This window comes from Dendropsophus ebraccatus, chromosome 3 (genome assembly GCF_027789765.1).
Source record: "Dendropsophus ebraccatus isolate aDenEbr1 chromosome 3, aDenEbr1.pat, whole genome shotgun sequence".
Taxonomy (NCBI): domain Eukaryota; kingdom Metazoa; phylum Chordata; class Amphibia; order Anura; family Hylidae; genus Dendropsophus; species Dendropsophus ebraccatus.
The window spans coordinates 111758169-111776847 of record NC_091456.1 but is presented as its reverse complement, the minus strand read 5'-3'; the positions used below and the strand labels follow the sequence as shown (position 1 = coordinate 111776847).

The window sequence follows — 18679 nt, the reverse complement described above, 5'->3', positions numbered from 1 at the left end:
TTAAGTAGAAGTAAATTACAAATCTATATAACTTGTGGAATCCAGTTGATTGAAAATAAAAAAAGTTTTTTGCTAGATAACCCCTTTAAAGGGTTATGAGAAATTGTATTTAAATGAGACTATCACCCGAAGATATACAACTTTCTAATATAATGTTATTACCAGTAGTCCTTGCTTCATTGGTTTTTTACCAGGTAATGGAAAATAGGACTACAGCATATCTCTCCTATGTCAACGCATCATCCTCTGATGTCACAAGAGGCTTGGCTGGATCTCCCACCCCCGAGTGATTCACTATCCTTGACCAGCCCCTCCTGCCTACACCTCAGCAGGCAAGGTGTAAAATAAGCAGGTGCTGCAACTTCACTGATTGTGGAAAAGTCTTCAGTAAAATTAGGGCTGTGTTCACACAGGGGAGTTTCATTGCAGTACTGTTGCTTCTCCACAAAAATTATGCAGTGGTGCAATGAACTGATGCTAAACAGCACAGAGGATCAGAGCTGGTACTGCCAATGCCATTGTGGGCAAAAAAACTAGGCATAAGCATTATCCCTTGTAAGATAATATCAGATAAAGCCCTTATTGTGGGGCTCAACTTCAAAGACAAAAGATGCTTGTTCATAATATGTGCGTGGAGATGAAAAAAACCCCCAGCAGAAATGAAATTCAAAAAGTTCTTTACTTTATTAAAATATTGATGTTATAGCTAGAGAATACATTGAATACAATAAAATGATGCAGTACTTCAATGAAATATTTCAGTAACAAATTGAAAATGCAATGTGTGAACACAGCCTAGATGCTCTGCAATAGCATTGGGTGGGCAATGTACAGGGTAGGGAACTGTGATTAACAGCAATGCATTTTGGAACTTTCCCTATTCACCACCACTTTCTTTCTATAACCTCCTCCCTTATGGTGTGTTTACACAGAGATTTATCTGACAGATTTTTGAAGCCAAAGACAGGAATGAATTTGAAATAATGCAAAATCTCAGTCTTTCCTCTATGACCTGTTCTCAATTTATAGTCTGTTCCTGGCTTTGGCTTCAAAAATTTGTCAGATAAATCTCTGTGTAAACACACCACTAGCCTCTCTCAGTTTTCTGAGGGCCCTATTACAGTGAAAGATTATTGTGCGAAAAAGACATTAATCACATCTTTTGTGCTGAGTATAAAATCATCATTAAAGCGAACCTGTCAGTCCCCCCCCCCCGTGCCGGGACAGAGCCCGGCCCAGCCCCCGCTAGAGACCCTTATACTTATGCCGTGCACGAAGTCCCGCTCCTGGAGCGGCTCCCGCCACCGAGATATCTCCGCGAGCGCTTCAGAGATGAGTCCGACGCTCAGAGAGTGACTGCAAAACTTTCAATGGAAGGCATTTTCCCGAGTTGTGATGAGAGGCCTGTCCCGGCTGATGGACTGGCCGCTCAGCCAATCAGTGACTGGAGCAGCGTCCTCTCCTGGCCAGTCCATCAGCCAGGTCGTGACATGTCAGCGACGGAGATCCTGGTCCCTGGCAGGGGTCCCGAGGCTGGACCGGCCTTTCACCCTGGGCACGGGGAGAGGCAAGTTCCTACTTGTAATCAGTTTCCCCAGTTACCACATTTTAGAAATCGCCGGACTTCACTTTAGAATTAACATGTTTAACCCCTTTATGACCAAAGGTCATTTATGCACGGATGCCCAGATAACATTGAAGCAGTGCTCTCCTCCTCTACTAAGTGCCATAATGCTTTTATTTTTCCCACTGCAGGGCTGTTTGGTATGTCATTTTATGCAACATGATCTATAGTTTTTATTGGTACCATATTGATGTTAAAAAAAATGTCATAGCTTGATATTTTTTTTTTCTAATATACCATTTAAAAAGAAAAAAAAACAGCAATCCTAGTGGAATTTTTTTTTTTTTCATTTACAATTTATAAGTCCCGCTCATCATTATTGGCACCCATGAAGTAAAAGTACATTATGTGGAATATCTTCTTAAGAAACTTTTTTTGTTTAAACACAAACAAGCAAATTTACTACCATTTGAAACTACAAATAGGAGAGGGGGGGGACCTAAAGCTTGGCACTAGTATAGGTACCCTTTACATTTAATTAGTATGGAAACACATTTTGACTTGCCTGTGTTAAACAGGTTATCCAAGATTAAATACATAGTCCAAAAACTATCAATGTATAGCATTGATCAGTATTATTGGCACTCTGTACAGAGTCTGCCTAAGGGCAGACTCTATGAGAAGATCCTATGATCTGTGAGATTTTTCCTCAGTCTGTCAGGGGTTATTGACAGCTGAAAGTGCAGTTGAGTGACTGCAGCTGTCTGTCATTATGCCTGGCTCCATGGACACTAATATGTGAAGGGCTGCTCACATTGAAGCAGCCCTGCACACATTTAGGGTGCCTTTACACGTAACGACTCGCAGTGGAAATCTCGCTGCAAGTTTTGCAGCAAGATTCGCTACAAGCTAAGGTCCTAGAAGGTCCTTGTGGCTACATACTCGCAGTGAGTATGTAATGCAGCCACCCCCTTAACCAGCTCCCGCTGTCTGTACACATTACCTGTCTCCTTGCTTCACTGGGTCCCGGCATCCTGCTTTCCTGCCCAGCCAATCAGTGGCTGTGGCTGGGCAACACACTGATTGGCTGGGGGGCGAAGCAGGAAGCCAGGACCCCGTGCAGCAAGGAGACAGGTAGTCTACACCGACAGCGCAGGAGCCGATTAAGGGGTTAAGCGGGCGGCTGCATTACATACTCACAGCGATCTTTCAGACCACTGCGAGTATGTAGTCACAGGGGCCTCACAGGACCTTAGCTCGTAGTGATCTAGCAGCGAGATTTCCGCTGCGAGTCGTTACATGTGAAGGCACCCTAAAGGGGTTATCCAGCACTACAAAAACACTTTTGCGGGTTGGTGATGGCCCTGATACTACTGCTCGTACATCATCTGCTCGTACTATGAGCAGATGATGGGAGGAGTAGTACAGTGTATATGTGTCCCACAGGACTGAGCAGGGAGGGAGGTAGTTAGATGCACAGGCACCTCTCTCCCTCCCTGCTCTGTGCCATCCAAATGTAATGATTGAATACATTTATGGAATACTTTAAGGAGCAAGGACACTTGCTCCCCAAAGTATTCCATAAATGTATTCAATCAATAAAGCAAAGTGTACATACATTACATACACAGTGCCATAGACTTCTATATATAGTGCACCCCCTGCTGGACACTCCATTGGAATTACAACTGATTTGTGACAACACTTTTTTTTTAGGGACTTTAGGAACTTTGAAGCCTCCCTGATCTACTAAATTAAGTGAAATCGCAGTATATGTGTATTTCCCATAATGAATGTACATTAGGAATTTGTCTAACGTTCCATAAGTAATAACATTAAAAAAATACTTTTGGCCGGAGTTGTCCTTTAATATTCCTATTATAGATCACATAAAAATACTAGCAGCACAGAAATCTAATGAGATTGTACAATAGAAGCTAGAACTACTCCAAGATTACATTTATTCTTGAACTAGGAATTTAAAGGGGTTTAACAGGATTAGGAAAACTTCCAAAACCACCACACAACTCCCAGACCTTAGTCCTGCAGCAGAGAATCGATTTTGGGAGCAGCGTAGCGTGGGGGACCGGTAATTTTCACACCAGACTCATGACTACTTCCCCTAAGACTGACTTATGCCATCAGGGAGCAAAGACCAACAGCCTGCAGCCTGTAGAGAGTTATCCAATTCTTTTTCCTCCTTAGCAGGGAAACATCTTCCTAGACTCTATCTGCAGGACATAAAACCTAAACTGAGGTGTGGAGAGGTGTGTCCATCTTTACAGGGGTAGTGCAGCGCTAAGCAATTATTCACATAATAACACACATCACAAAGTTATACAACTTTGTAATGTATGTTATGTATGTGAATGGCCCCCTTCCCCGTGTTCCCCGCCCCCCGCCCGTGGACCCAGAAGTGTGGTGTACTATACATACCTGATCTGTGTGGACCGACCCAGTCTGTAATCTTCTGTCAAAGACGTCATCTTTGGAAGGCCGGCCGACCCGCTCCAGCCGTCCCTAATGGCAGCCCCCTCTGCCGCGTCATCAGCTGCTCAGCCGCGATTGGCTGAGCGCAGTTATGCGCTCTGTCTTTGACAGAAGATTGCAGACGGGAGTCGGTCCACAAGGATCAGGTATGTATAGTACACCACACTTCCGGGTTTACGGGCGGGGGTCGGGGAACACGGGGAAGGGGGCCATTCACATACATTACAAAGTTGTATAACTTTGTAATGTGTGTTATTTTGTGAATAATTGCTTAGCGCCGCACTACCCCTTTAACTTCCCAGTTTTTACTTTAATAAAGAATAGTGCTGAATCTTCAACAGCTGATATACTTTATACATACATCTATATTTTTCTAAATAATGGTTAACATTCACCAAAGTAAAGACTAGACAATTACCAGTTTATCCAGCAGAGACAGATCTGAATTCATAGCCAATGTGAAAATAATCACCAGCCTCCATTCTTTTAAATCACTGATTTATTAAATGATGAAAAAAAAAAAAACATCCTACTAAAAAAGTGAAAATACGCCCATAGCCAAAAGCTATGTCAGCTCAATTTGTTGGAGGTGGTGGAGGTATATTTGTTGGTCCTTCACTTGGTAAAGGAGGTCTTAACATGGGGGGCATAGGTCCAGGTGGGAGAACCCCAGGTGCTGGAGGAGGCACACCTGGAGCAGGTGGAGGAGGAACTCCAGGTGCAGGAGGTGGAGGTACCCCTGGTGGAGGAATTCCAGGAGGTGGAATTCCAGGTGGTGGAACTCCAGGAGGTGGTACAGCAGGGTTAGGTGGTGGTGGTGGCACACCAGGAGGTGGAACACCTGGAGGAGGTAAGGCTGGAGGAGGCACAGGGGGCGGTACACCAGGAGGTGGCACTCCAGGCGCAGGAGGAAGTTGAGGTGGTGGCACTGGGGGAGCTGGTGCTCCAGGAGGTATGGGAGGTAATGGCATTCCACCTGGGGGTGGAGGGGGCATGTTTTCTGGAATTGGTGGTCGAGGTGGCATTCCATTCAACAGCGGAGGTGGGGGCCGTTTAACACCAGGAGGTGCAGGGGCTATGCTGGCTACAGTTGGTGGTTTCTCCATCTTGAAGTGAAACTGTAAAAAGAACTACAAATACAAAAAAATGTAATTAACATGTGACAGGGAGAAATATATTAAAGTACCAATTAAAATTGAGAGAATAGTAGGTATCCATTAACCATGTAAGAAAGTAAGTTGGGTGGGGAGGATTCAGTGACACCACTGCCCAGACTTTACATCTGGTATCATGCCTCAGTGTTAGGGTAGCTTCACACGTACTGTATCACAGCAGAGTTTATCTAAATAACTAAACACAGCATCAAATTTCACCATCAAATCTGCTGCAGATCCTGTACGTATGAAGCTGCCCTTAAACTATGTTTTCTTTAAAACACTACAACGTTTCACAGTTAAACATAATTGCTAGCACAAATCCAGTTGGGATTTCAGCAATCTGACAGATTAAATACTATTTTCTGGATATAGAAGAGTAGAACCATAATAATGAATGCTGATGCCGGGTGCTCCAAGATCCAGTCTGCATAATACTGTCCATGCACAGACAGTATTTTGTGGACGTGCGAACGGCCCCTAACACTGACTTCAGAAGAGAGCAATATGGCTACTGGTCCAGACCGAACATATGTTTAATAACCCAAACAGATCATATATAGATCACTATGTCACTGTCAGTTCGGGTTATTAGTAGAGATGAGTGAATTTACAATAAGTTTGGGTTCCAATGGCTGGATCTATATTTTCCAGGCAGCCCTAGGGCTGCATCCATCTTCTCCTGGCAGTGGGACTCAAATACCGAGCATTCAGGTTCGTGCTAAGCCAAACTTACTGTAAGTTCGCTCTTCTCTAGTTATTAGACCCATGACAAAGCCATAATACAGAAGAAAAGATACAACCAAAAATACTCATCTGACCCTGGCCTTAGTCATAAATTTAACCTACCACATTATGTAAAAGTTTTTTTACATGAGCGATTAAACAAAGTCAATTTTTGGGATGGCTTTATGGGTTTTATTTATGACATTCACTGTGCAGATAAAATGTCATGCTAGCTTTATTCTGCAGGCAATTACAATCACAGTAATCCTAAACATATGTAATTTTTGCTATTCGTTACAAAATAGGTAAAATAGTTGTGTTACCATATTCTGGGAACCACAACTTTTGTACCATTAGAGCTGTGTAAGGGCTCAAAGGGGTTATCCGGGTAACAAAAACAATATTCTAAACAATCCCCCACCCAATACCACCCTATATCTAATATACATGTATAACCTATCTTGCACCCTTTCCCTGTTTTTTTCTTATTCCTGCTCTGGATGTCTAAAATCCTCTCTTCTGGGTCCACTCTGACAACACTCAGCTCCCTCTTCCCCTCTCCTTTTGTAGTGTCAGGACATCAGGATCTCCTCTCTGGGGGCTGGGTTAGCTGTCTAATAACCCGACCCCCAGGAGACATTATCTGCATCATCTCTATGAACCTGTGCTGCTTTCATAGCCTTATATGTGTCCCTGAGCCTAGGTTTCTGTAATATAAAAAGTTATGGTTTATCTCTGTGTGCTGTCAGTATATGCAGGCATATGTACCTGTCTTTGTGTCTCAGCTCTGCATGTTGTAAGTATTATAGATGTTGAAAGAGTCTGGATGGAACTAGAATGTTTTCATTCATAGTCAGCAAGCAGAGAACTAAACCTACACTAAACCCCCCACCCTCGGTAAACAGATGCCCGCATAGCTCTGCTACTTCATCAGCTAGTACGGAATAGATACTGGAGTGATGTGATATGTAAAAAACAAACAAACAGTAATAGCAGCAGTGGGCAGGAAAGAAAGCTAAGGGGGAGTACGCAAATGGATCAATCAGGGGAATGGATGATGGGAAATGTAGTTTCCCATATTAGTTATAGATTAGCTTTTAACTCAGGAATGGAAGCAGCTAGAAAGAAAGGAGACAACTCAAAATACTCAGGGAGGACTTGGTGAGTTAGACCAGCTAGCTTTTTATTTTTCTATATTTATCTCTAGTGCAACCAGCTGCTTCACACTTGGGTTTGTGGATGACCTCCAGTCATTTTTTTTAATGATTTTCTCACAGAGTGTCTAATAGATTTACATTTGTAAAAGTTGCTTACAATCCACAAGTGCTGTGTGAATAAGCAGTGCAGTAGGGAGCAGAAACAGCAGCATACTGGGAAAAATGAGTGCCTTGCGAGAGGGGATATACAGTATGTTTTGGCATCTGTTTGTCTTCACCAGCTCATGCTGAGAAGGTAAAATATGTTTACTTGTTTTTTAATTTTAAAAAAATGGGAGGAGGTGATTTAATCATAGCCATAGAGCCTTATTGCAGGCCAAGGGCTGCCCTAACTCCCCATGAGCCGATCTGTCTCCCTATACTATTAAAGATGTGCATTTATGGTGTTTAAAGTGACATTGTCACCCCCTTTGTGCATTCTGACATCTCTACACAGGTGTAAAGGGTAAATTTTGCGTTTTTCATACCATATATTTTATATCATACGTCATGGTGCTTGTTCAAGTAAAAAGTGTCCTTTTATCAACTGCGGATTGTATTAAGTGGGCATGGCATTGCGGCATTAGCGCCACTTAGCTCCGCCCCTTGACGAAAAGGGGGTGGGGTCTAGACCTTTCGGCCAGCCTGTTCCAATGGCCGGCAAGGGGGCGGGGACAACTGTGGTGTTGTGGGCGGGGCTAAGTGGTGCTAATGACGCGAGGCCCCACCCACTTAACACAATCTGCAGTTGATAAAAGATGACTTTTTACTTGAACAAGCACCATGACGTATGATAAAAAATAAGGTATGAAAACCGCTAAATTTACCCTTTACACCTGTGTAGAGATGTCAGAATGCAAAACGGAGGTGACAGTGTCACTTTAAATGCCACTGTCAGTTCTGACAGTGGGATTTAAACAACTATTAGTCCACACAAAGTGATTGCTTTGGTGGAGAGGTCATCTCACTCATATGACAAAATAACTTGTTCCAGAGCACTATACAAATGATAGGGGTTATCATACCTGAATTTATGAGGGCTTACAATTTACAGTATCCAATGCTATTAAACAGACCACACAGTATTTTAGGTTTTTACACAATATACACATATATAGTGATAACCTCTCTTACCTGTTTAGTTTCTCTGTTCCAATGTGTCCAGAATTTTCCTTCCACTTTATCAATCTCCCTGCTTGGAACCTATGCAAACACAAAATCAATCATGAGGTAAATAAAAAGGTGTTAGTTACTTTTTATGACATATATTCATTCATTTGGGCCAAATATAAAGTACAAGCTGTAGGGGATCCAATGGCAGTATTCTTACAGCCATAATACAGATCTGAGAAGGAGCCTTATATACACTTTATGGGTGAGTTCGCACGTAACGGATCTGTAGCGGATTTCTCGCTGCAAATTAGCTGCAGATCCCTGCCCATGCCCATCCCGCTGTCAGTATGTCAGCAGCCCGTCCCGTTACACCCCCCCCCCCCCCGCCCCCGGAGCGTATACATCACCTTCTCCACGCTCTGGCTTGCTTCGGGGGTTCCCGGCACGTCCTGCTCGGCCAATCAGTTCGCTGCCCCGTCACAGCGCACTGATTGGCTGAGCGAGACATGAATACACTGGGAGCCCCGAAGCAAGCCAGAGCGGGGAGCAGGTGAAGTATACGCTCTGGTGTCGGTGTGTGTGTGTTAACGGGGCGGGCTGCTAGCATACTCACAGCTGGATGTGGTCCCTGTCAGTCTCAGCCTCTGTGTGTCCTGCCACAATATTTTTGTCACACATTACATCAGGGGTGGGGGACATCTGGACCACGGGCTGCATGCAGCCCCTGAGATCCTCCAATGCGGCATGGTAGGGGTAGTAGTCCATATGAGGCTGTCTGAAAGCTAAATCAATTATAAGGCTATTTAGTGTTTAAACAGCCTCATGTGGATTACAACCCCCACCATGCTGTGTTTAATTTATGCATGGTGGGGGTTGTAGACCATTTGAGGCTGTCCAAAAGAATATAAATAAATAAGGCAACGTTTGGACAGTCTAATGTGGATTTCAACCCCCACCATAATGCATTAAATTTATACCTGGGTTGCAGTCCATTTGAGGCTGTCCAAAAGAAAATATTACAGACTGGTAAGGATCAAATTTACTTTTATCACAGAAATGTAGTAGCTAGTAACTATATTTAGCTGATATCCCACCCATATGAGTTTTTACTCAGACTCAAAATCTTAGCACACCACACTAAGAGGAAATTCAGGAATATACTCAAACATAGTCACTAATTGACTATGTTTGGGCCATAGAAGTAAAGGGGTTTGTGTCTATTGTTGACACAGAGTTGATGTATCAGTGCCTCAGATCCGGGTGAGAGTTTTGTATGGCCCTTGAATGATTTTATAAATACCTGCTACCACTGCACTACATCCCTATACTAGATAACCTTTATTTTGGTACTAACACCAGTAGAAAACAAAACATTTTTCTATATTGTAGTGTTATATATATATATATTTAAAAAAAAAAAGTAAACTACACACCTTAAATGCAATGGTTTCATAGGGCTCTGCTGCCATTAAAAGGTATTGCCAACGTCTGTCTGGGGGTTCGATTCTCTGCTCATAAGCGGACATAAATCGATGCCTAGGCATGATGCTCTCTGCTATTTCGGGATAGTCAATCTATAAAACAAATAAATAAAGACAGTAAAAAAGTATAAATTCACAAGTGGAAAAGTTAAAATGGCCAATAAGCAATTATTGACAAAACACAAAATGTTACAATATTTAACGGGCAATTAAAAACCCAACTCAACTAATTTAAATGAATGGGCAATGCAAAAAGATTATACATGATCTGCTAACTGCCCCTCTTAAAAGTGAATCCAGCTGCAGGTTAGACAGATTTAAAGAGGTTATCCGGGTAACAAAAACAATATTTTAAATAATCCCCCTTCCAAATACCACTCTATGTCTAATATACATGTGCTGCTTCCATAGACTCACATGTGTCCCTGAGCCTAGGTTTCTGTAAGATGGAAAGTCATAGTTCTATCTTTGCTTGCTGTCAGTGAATGCAGGCATATGTACCTGTCTTTGTGTCACAGCTCTATATATTGTAAGTGTTAGACATTCTTAGATGGAACTAGAATGTTTTCATTCCCAGTCAGCAAGCAAAGATCTAAACGTACACTACACAGCCCACCCCCGCTAAACAGATGCCTGGTATGCAGCACATAGCTACACCCTGTACGTGTCAGCTCTGCTACATCATCAGCTAGTATGTAATACATATTAAGATGATGTGATGCGAAATCATTGAACAAAACAATCCTGTGTTTATTGTGCATAAGTAATGACAGCAGTGGGCAGGAAAGAAAGCTAAGAGGGCGAGTACACAAATGGACCAATCAGGGAGATGCATGATGGGAAATGTAGTTTCCTGGTCGGCACCATCTTGGATATAGATAGCCTTTTAGAAAAACTTTTAATGGCAGCAGCTAGAAAAATAGGAGACGGCTCAAAATACACAGGGGGACCTGGTAAATAAGACCAGCTAGGTTTGGGAGCTTTTCATTTCTTTAGTTCTTAGGTGGATAACCTCTTTAACCTGCTGACAGATAGGTTTATTTACATTTAAGTTACAGTAGTCTATGCATGGTTAGAAAAAAACAAAACAAAAAGGGACTGCCTACACAGTGTAAGAAATGTTACCTGGAATAGCAGAGACTGTTGGCCACTTTCAGAATCCCTCTGCTTTGTCACTGTAAGTGAAAATGTAAGAAATTAGAAATGCACACACAATAAATACAGATGGTCACACAAATGATCCAAAGCCTTCTCCAACCTTTATAACCAGGGCGTCCAATCTTCACAAACTTTTTCACTTCAACTTTAACCTTTTCAGGGGCTGGTTGTGCAGGGGCTTCTTTAGCTTCTTTTGCTGCACGTCGAGCTCTAAATATGAGTGAGCCAAGAAATCATTATAATACCCATAATCCCTCCATATTACACATCTCTCAGAACACAGCAACTTACAAATTGGTCTGATGCTTTTTTCCTTGTGTGTGTGCCAGATAACTGCCCTAAGGAGAAAGTAAAGGCATAAATCAGATTTGATTAAAAAGTCTTGTGTGGTGATATGTTTAAGAATGCTTCTTTCACTGAGATAAAGGAGGAGGAGTTTGCATTAATAATTATGAAAAACTGTGCATGAATGCCTTCCCATGTTCTAAGTGTAAGTCTGGGTTCACACTATGTTTTTGCACAAAACAGATGGAAAAAAAAACGTATGCATGTGTGTGCATCCGTTTTTAATCCGTTCCATTGACTTCCATTATTTAAAAAAAAAAAAAAAAAAAACGGATCCTTTTTTTTTTTAACGTACATGCTTAATATATGTAAAAGGTGTGTCCTGGAAAACTTTACCTTACTACCAACTAACAATCCACTTCAACTACATACAAAGATCTTGAAGAACGTTGCATCCAGTTAGGGTCCTATCTAGATTTTTAAAGTTTAACAATGGCAAATGAGATTGTTTATCGTTAACCTGAAATTGTTCACCATATCACACAGAACCATAGTCGTTTATTACGATCATTACTACTACTGTTTTCTCAATCTGATCCCAGCAAAACAATGAAGCATGTGGAATTAACACTGAATGATTTGCGAACGATTAATAAAGATTTTAAGGTCAGATCAACGAAAAACGAAAGATTTTTCAATCGTTGCCTGCATACGATCAGAACGTTTAAATTCCAACGATATAATGATTTTCCACACCATAATCGTCCTGCATAATAGGGTCCTCAGCCTCAGCTGGGACTAAGAATGGTGGAAAGTGCCCAACACCCCATTTTGTGGAAAAACTACTGACCAGTAACTCCAGCTAAATATTATTTGATACATTAAAGCTTTTATTTTTATACAATTCTGTGTTCTTATAGCATTCTTTGACCATTATAAAAAGCAACCTATTACATACCAACCCAGGAAGCTACAGAAAATAACTACAAACATGAGAAAAACATAACTAGGGGATCACAGGGTGCTCAAGGGTTTAGCAGTATACTAAGCATGCTCTATAAGCTGATCAGACTAACTTCCTTTACAATTTTATTTTGGAGATAGCACATCTGCTATCTAGTGAAATACTGTATAGACTGAGAATGGGACATGTTGGAAATACAGATTGAACTGAAATGTGACAATTGTGACACGAGGAAATAGGTTTACAGTGGAGGGAAAAGACACCAGAAATAGACCTCTGTAGGACATGTAGTTACTACATACAGTTTATTGTTTACAGACGTTACCTCATTGTTGTGCAACGTAAGACACAGCTTGCATTCATATGAGCCTAAGTGATTTTTCATAAAATAAGGGTCCTATGGGACAAAAGATAAGAAAAGACAACAAATATTGGTCAGGAAAACAGTCTATATATTGGATCTTCTCATACAAATTCCTCTTACATTATTTTACCAAACTCTAATGACTTTAGAATTTTTTTTGTCCAATGAGATCCTGCAAATCGAATGGAACGACACTGTCGCAAAAGTAAACCTAGCCTAAAGGTGGCTATATACAGACAATAACTGTAGGCCTAACAATTGTCTCTCCCATCCTCCCTATACACATGTACACATGTATGCTCTTGCCCTTAAAAGATCAGCAGCGTCCTCCCATTCTCAGACCTTTTCTTGTCATCACTGGTTTGGAGTAAACTACAGAAGCAGCTGGGAAGGCCATGCTCTTTTTTCCACAGACAATGACCATTATTAATATATTCAAAATTGTAGCAACCCTTGAATATTTGGTGGTAATGGGCTTACTGAAGAGGATTATTCAGTTTAATAGTAGCTGCATATATACCTATGCCGTAGGTTCTTCATAGAGAAAGCCAAGGATTTAGAGCTCTATAGCACTTAAAATTTCTAAATATATATTATAAAATCACTTTAATGAAAATAGTATCTAAATTTAAAATGTTTTATTCTGCATATCAGAAACATGCTACCCCAAGGTATTGAATCATACTTTTATTAATTCATCAATTTACTCTATTACCATTATTTAATTTATCGCTATCATCACTCCAGCTGGAGCCACAAAATATGCACAAGATTTGTCAAAAGTAATTCAATATGTGAACAGAAAAGTCAAACCTAATCAATAAAAAAATAGCACAATGTTCCTGTCATATCGAATAAAACAATGTATGCCTTTGTGTAAATATTGTTGATACATTTTCTAACATAAAAGAGGACACAGACACATTTCATTTCAGTACCTTGTTGATATCTATTGTTTCTAATGCCAGCTGCCTGAGACGTTCCCTTCTGTCCCTGTTGCTCTCAGATGCAGAGGCAACTCCTCCGCTGCCGGTCTTCCCACCAGCTCTGTGCTGGAAATCCATGGTCGGCGGCAGGTCTTAGAGGACACACTAAGAAAGAAACCTAAAAGCACAAAAGATTACAACCACTTTAAATACAGTTGTCTTTATTCATTAAAGGATATCAAATAAATTTATTTAAAAATAAAATGTAAAATAAAATAGAACAGTTTTGATATTCTGTGTGACTCCGTAACACAAAGCAGTATATGCTCTGCCGATTGCTACTCTCTGTCCCCCAGCAGCAGGGTGACATGTATATTTACCACTGTCGCTTCATTCTGGTGGTGCAGTCATGTCAAAACTGTTCTGACCCCCTCGATCCTTCGCTTTTGAAGGCCAGAAGTAAGGGTCTCCAATGCATCTATGCGAGCGCTCTTATAGAGATGCATTGAAGTGTCTGACTTCTGGCCTTCTGAGCGGCAGGCCAGATGGTGAACAGGTCACATGGTTGCCGGCGGGATCCGAGCAGAGACGTACCACTGGAATGAAGCCGTGCCCCGGGACAGTGATCAATGATGTTGAATACAGATGTCAGGTCAGCCTGCTGCCGGGGGAGTAATTAATAATTAAAAGAAAAAAAAAAAAAAAAGAAAAAAAAAGAGGAGTGCTTCTTTAACCCCTTAGCGACCCATGACGTATCTGATACGTCATGGTGCCGCTCGGGGTGTTCAGAGCGGGGTCCCGCCGGGACCCCGCTCTAAGCGCTGATCCCGGCTGACACGTACAGCCGGGCAGTGCCTCTATTAGCCGGCGCGGGTCCCGTTGCTGCGCCGGCTAATTAAGCCTCTAAGTGCAGCTGTCAAACCTGACAGCTGCATTTAGAGGCACTGCGCCGCACGTCCCTGGTGTCTAGTGGGACGGATCTCCCCCCCGCGATGCGATCGCGGGGGGGGGGGGAGATCCGTTCTTCTGCCCGTGCCGGGCCTCAGCGTCGGAATGACGCTGATCCCGGCTCGGCAATAGATTGCTATGGCCTGCAGCAGGCCATAGTAATCTATGACCGATCTAATCGATCTTTGCTGTGTATATACACAGCATTGATCTCTATGAGAGATCAGTGCTGTCTATATACAAGTCCCCCAGGGGGGCTTCTAGTTACAGTATAAAAAAAAGTAAAAAAGTGTTTTTATTAATAAAAAATCCCCTCCCCTAATAAAAGTCCAAATCACCCCCCTTTTCCCATTTTATAAATATAAATTAATAAATAAACAAACATATTTGGTATCGCCGCGCGCGTAATCGCCCGAACTATTAATTAATCACAATCCTGATCTCGCACGGTAAACGGCGTCAGCGCAAAAAAATTCCAAAGTGCAAAATTGCGCATTTTTGGTCGCATCAAATCCAGAAAAAATGTAATAAAAAACGATCAAAAAGTCGTATATGCGCAATCAAGGTACCAATAGAAAGAACACATCATGGCGCAAAAACTGACACCTCACACAGCCCCATAGACCAAAGGATAAAAGCGCTATAAGCCTGGGAATGGAGCGATTTTAAGGAACGTATATTTGTTAACAATGGTTTGAATTTTTTACAGGCCATCAGATACAATATAAGTTATACATGTTATATATCATAGTAATCGTAACGACTTGAGGAACATGCATAACAAGTCAGTTTTACCATAGGACGGACGGCGTAAATGCAAAACTCCCCGAAATCAAAACAAATTCGTTTTTTTTTTTTCAATTTGACAGCGCAAATGATTTTTTTCCGGTTTCGCAGCATATGTTATGGAAAAATAATGCCTGTCATTGCAAAGTACAATTGGTTTCGCAAAAAATAAGCGCTCATATACGTCTCTAGGTGAAAAAATGCAAGCGCTATGGACTTTTAAACTTAAAATGGAATAAGCAAAAGCGCAAAAACGAAAATAGGCTTTGACCTTAAGGGGTTAAGGAGAGTCTTTTCTTTTGGAGATATTGTTTGGCTTGGCATAGATCCCCAGACCATGTTCTAAGACTCCTGGATGGAGTAAAAACTCTGACTTGAAGTGACAACACTTTACCTAAGTGGTGTGAGAGCTGCTTTGCATATCCTTTTTTCCCCCCAATTAGGCCGCATGAACACGCTCTGTAGATCATGGATGCTACGTAGCCTGCGGGCCGGCATCAGGAACTCCTGGCATCATGCATCATTATGACCCCGGGAGCTTCAAACCTATTCTTCCTGCCACCGCAAAGACACTATGGAGCGCGAAAATGCACCCTACCAACAAATTTACTATAGTAAAATTAACTGGCTTTTTATCACCATTACCATATATAAGTAATCAGACCACTTAGAGCTGAAATTATATTTAGTTTTCATATAGCGCGGAAAAAAACAAAATGCTAAGATTCTCCTACTTTGGGAGATACCAAATGTGAAGGGGAGATGACTCTGTAGTGTTGTAAACTAAGCTAAGACTCAGCTGTAAATATTTATTGTCAGATACAGAAATACATACAGACATTAAAGGGGTTGTCCGGCGATAAAAAATTATTCACAGAATAACACACATTACAAAGTTATACAACTTTGTAATGTATGTTATGTCTGTGAATGGCCCCCTTCCCCGTGTTTCCCCCCACCCACGCTAGACCCGGAAGTGTGGTGCATTATACTCACCGCATCTCGTGTCGTCCACGGTCTCCGATCGTCAGCAGTGACGTCTTCTTCGTGAGTCCGGCGGATCTTCCCGAGTGCCGGCAACCCTCTGCAGCGTCATCCGAAGCTCAGCCGCGATTGGCTGAGCATAACTGTGCTCAGCCAATCGCGGCTGAGCGGCTGATGACGCGGCCACGTCATCAGCTGCTCAGCCGCGATTGGCTGAGCACAGTTATGCTCAGCCAATCGCGGCTGAGCTTCGGATGACGCTGCAGAGGGCGGCCGGCACTCGGGAAGATCCGCCGGACTCACGAAGAAGACGTCACTGCTGACGATCGGAGACCGTGGTCGGCACGTGAGAGGTAATGTATAGCGCACCACACTTCCGGGTACACGGGTGGGGGTGGTGGGACACGGGGAAGGGGGCCATTCACAGACATAACATACATTACAAAGTTGTATAACTTTGTAATGTGTGTTATTCTGTGAATAATTTTTTATCGCCGGACAACCCCTTTAAGGGTTAATTTTTGCCTCTCTCTAACACACACAGCCTGCTTCAGCCATAGCACGCTGAACATACCATCTTCTCCCAGAAAGAAAACACCACACTTAAGACACTTAGAGGGACATTTATCAAGGGTTTTTTTTCACCCATTTTGGTTATATTTATAAACCAGTATTCGACAGGTGAAATTTTTTTTAGATGCAACTTTTTTAATCTACCTGTTTTAAGTATTCACCCAAAAGTTCGCATAATCTGGGATTAGCTCCCAATTTATCATTTGCGACTTTTTAAAAAGTCACATATACAGGCGCAGGCTTACGTCTGGTCAGTACCACATGAACAAAACTGCACAATTTTTTCATATTTGCGCCTTTATAATTTGATACATTTACTATGGCAGTGCAACATTTAAATGAATCAGTCGCAAGCTATTGGAACAAAATACACACCAATCTCCGTTAGAATAGTTGCACATATTAGACTCCTGAGTAAATGTCCCCCTTAGTCTTAGTGGTGGTGGCGGCATAGAAAGACCCCCGAAGTGTGCCAGCCTCAGTCGTGGTGACCCCTGTCTTAGAGACCCCCTAATAGGAAAGGTCTCAGACTGCCTAATACAGCCAACCTAGGAGACGCAAAAATACTATTAGCTTTAGAGACCACATCCCTCCATATACTGCTCCTAATGGTCCCCATGGTTTCTTTCCCATATTTACTGATCCCACAGCCATGCTCTCTCATAACATATAGTTCCCACTTACTAAAATAGAGCTCCCTATGGCCTCCAGTCTCACATATAATGCTCCCTATATACTGCCCGCCTATATGTTTCCCACCTACCCCTTCACCGTTACCTCTTTCTATTCACACTGTATGCAGTTTGCAAGCACCTGATAACTACAGGTCATTGCAGGTAGGTAATCAGCTCTGGCCGCTTATCTACATTATTGCAGTCTGCTGAATTTATGCAAAATTTTGTACAAATAGTTGCCAAATGCAGCCCTGACAGTGTCAACCCTCAGGCATTCCTAACAGAGCTAGTACCTTCAGCAGCTAGTGTGTGGTGATTAAGAAAGCTGTCAGCCAGTGTGCACAGTGAAAGAAGGGATACACAGCCAAAAGCCTCTCTGATCAACACTACTAATGGTGCGTTTACACAGACAGATTTATCTGACAGATCTTTGAAGCCAAAACCAGGAGCAGACTATAAACAGGGATCAGGTCATAAAGGAAAGACTGGGATCTATCCCCTTTTTTAATCCATTCCTGGCTTTGGTTTCCAAAATCTGTCAGATAAATCTTTCTGTGTAAACGCACCCTAAGAAAGTGACATGTCAATTTTCTTTTTTCTTTTTAATGCATGCACTAAAAAAAAAAAAAAAAAAAAAAAAAAAAAAGCCATAAATCAGTGGGAACACTTTGGTGTGTATTCTCATTGAAAACAATGGGGCTTGCATTACAGAGTTTTTCAGCACTCATTTTGATGTGTTATGCATGCCACAATGAATACTGAGAGCATGGAACACCACCAGCCAAAAAAAATAAATAAATAAATACTTAGAGCACGCTATTTTTTTAAAAAAAATGTTTTTAAAAGGACTGAATAGGAAAGAATTTACCCCTGCCCGCTCCCACTGCACTGAGCCACCTAGCAGCAGTGCCCTTAGTGACATAATCATACATTGTGAACGAGCGCTGCAGGAGGTATATGTGACCGCTAAGGTCTGTGACTGCAGCACCTGTCCTCAGTGTAAGGTGACATCAACAGGGCACTTCTACTGGGCAGACCATCTTGGAACAGGACATACTGATGGGATATTTCTTTACTTTTTCCCCTTCTCCGCCAGAGCCATAAAATCTTTAAAAGCCTTAAAGGGGAGCTATTAACAAGGTTAGACTTACCTGCTGACATCCCACTGTTGCGCAGGAGATGGCGAGGATGCAGGAATGTTTCTTACCTTCATCTTTCTCCTGTGCACCTTACTCCTCTGCCCAGTAAGAACGTTAGGAGCACTGCCCTGCCCCTGGGTGCCCGCCCATTCTA

General features: G+C 42.1%; 1 protein-coding gene across 1 annotated transcript in view; it reads right to left on the bottom strand.

The window, feature by feature from the left end:
* Nucleotides 1-4535: 4535 nt before the first annotated feature.
* The window catches only part of SF3A2 (splicing factor 3a subunit 2), a 19096-nt gene continuing 4952 nt past the window's right edge, over nucleotides 4536-18679 (bottom strand). The window contains exons 2-9 of the mRNA XM_069962501.1: nucleotides 13434-13599; nucleotides 12457-12528; nucleotides 11174-11220; nucleotides 10983-11092; nucleotides 10850-10899; nucleotides 9677-9817; nucleotides 8265-8333; nucleotides 4536-5184 (exon numbers count right to left, since the gene is read on the bottom strand). Of these exons, the coding sequence (XP_069818602.1) occupies nucleotides 4630-5184; nucleotides 8265-8333; nucleotides 9677-9817; nucleotides 10850-10899; nucleotides 10983-11092; nucleotides 11174-11220; nucleotides 12457-12528; nucleotides 13434-13559 (1170 nt within the window). The 5' untranslated portion in view covers nucleotides 13560-13599 and the 3' untranslated portion in view covers nucleotides 4536-4629. The remainder of the gene's footprint in view (nucleotides 5185-8264; nucleotides 8334-9676; nucleotides 9818-10849; nucleotides 10900-10982; nucleotides 11093-11173; nucleotides 11221-12456; nucleotides 12529-13433; nucleotides 13600-18679) is intronic.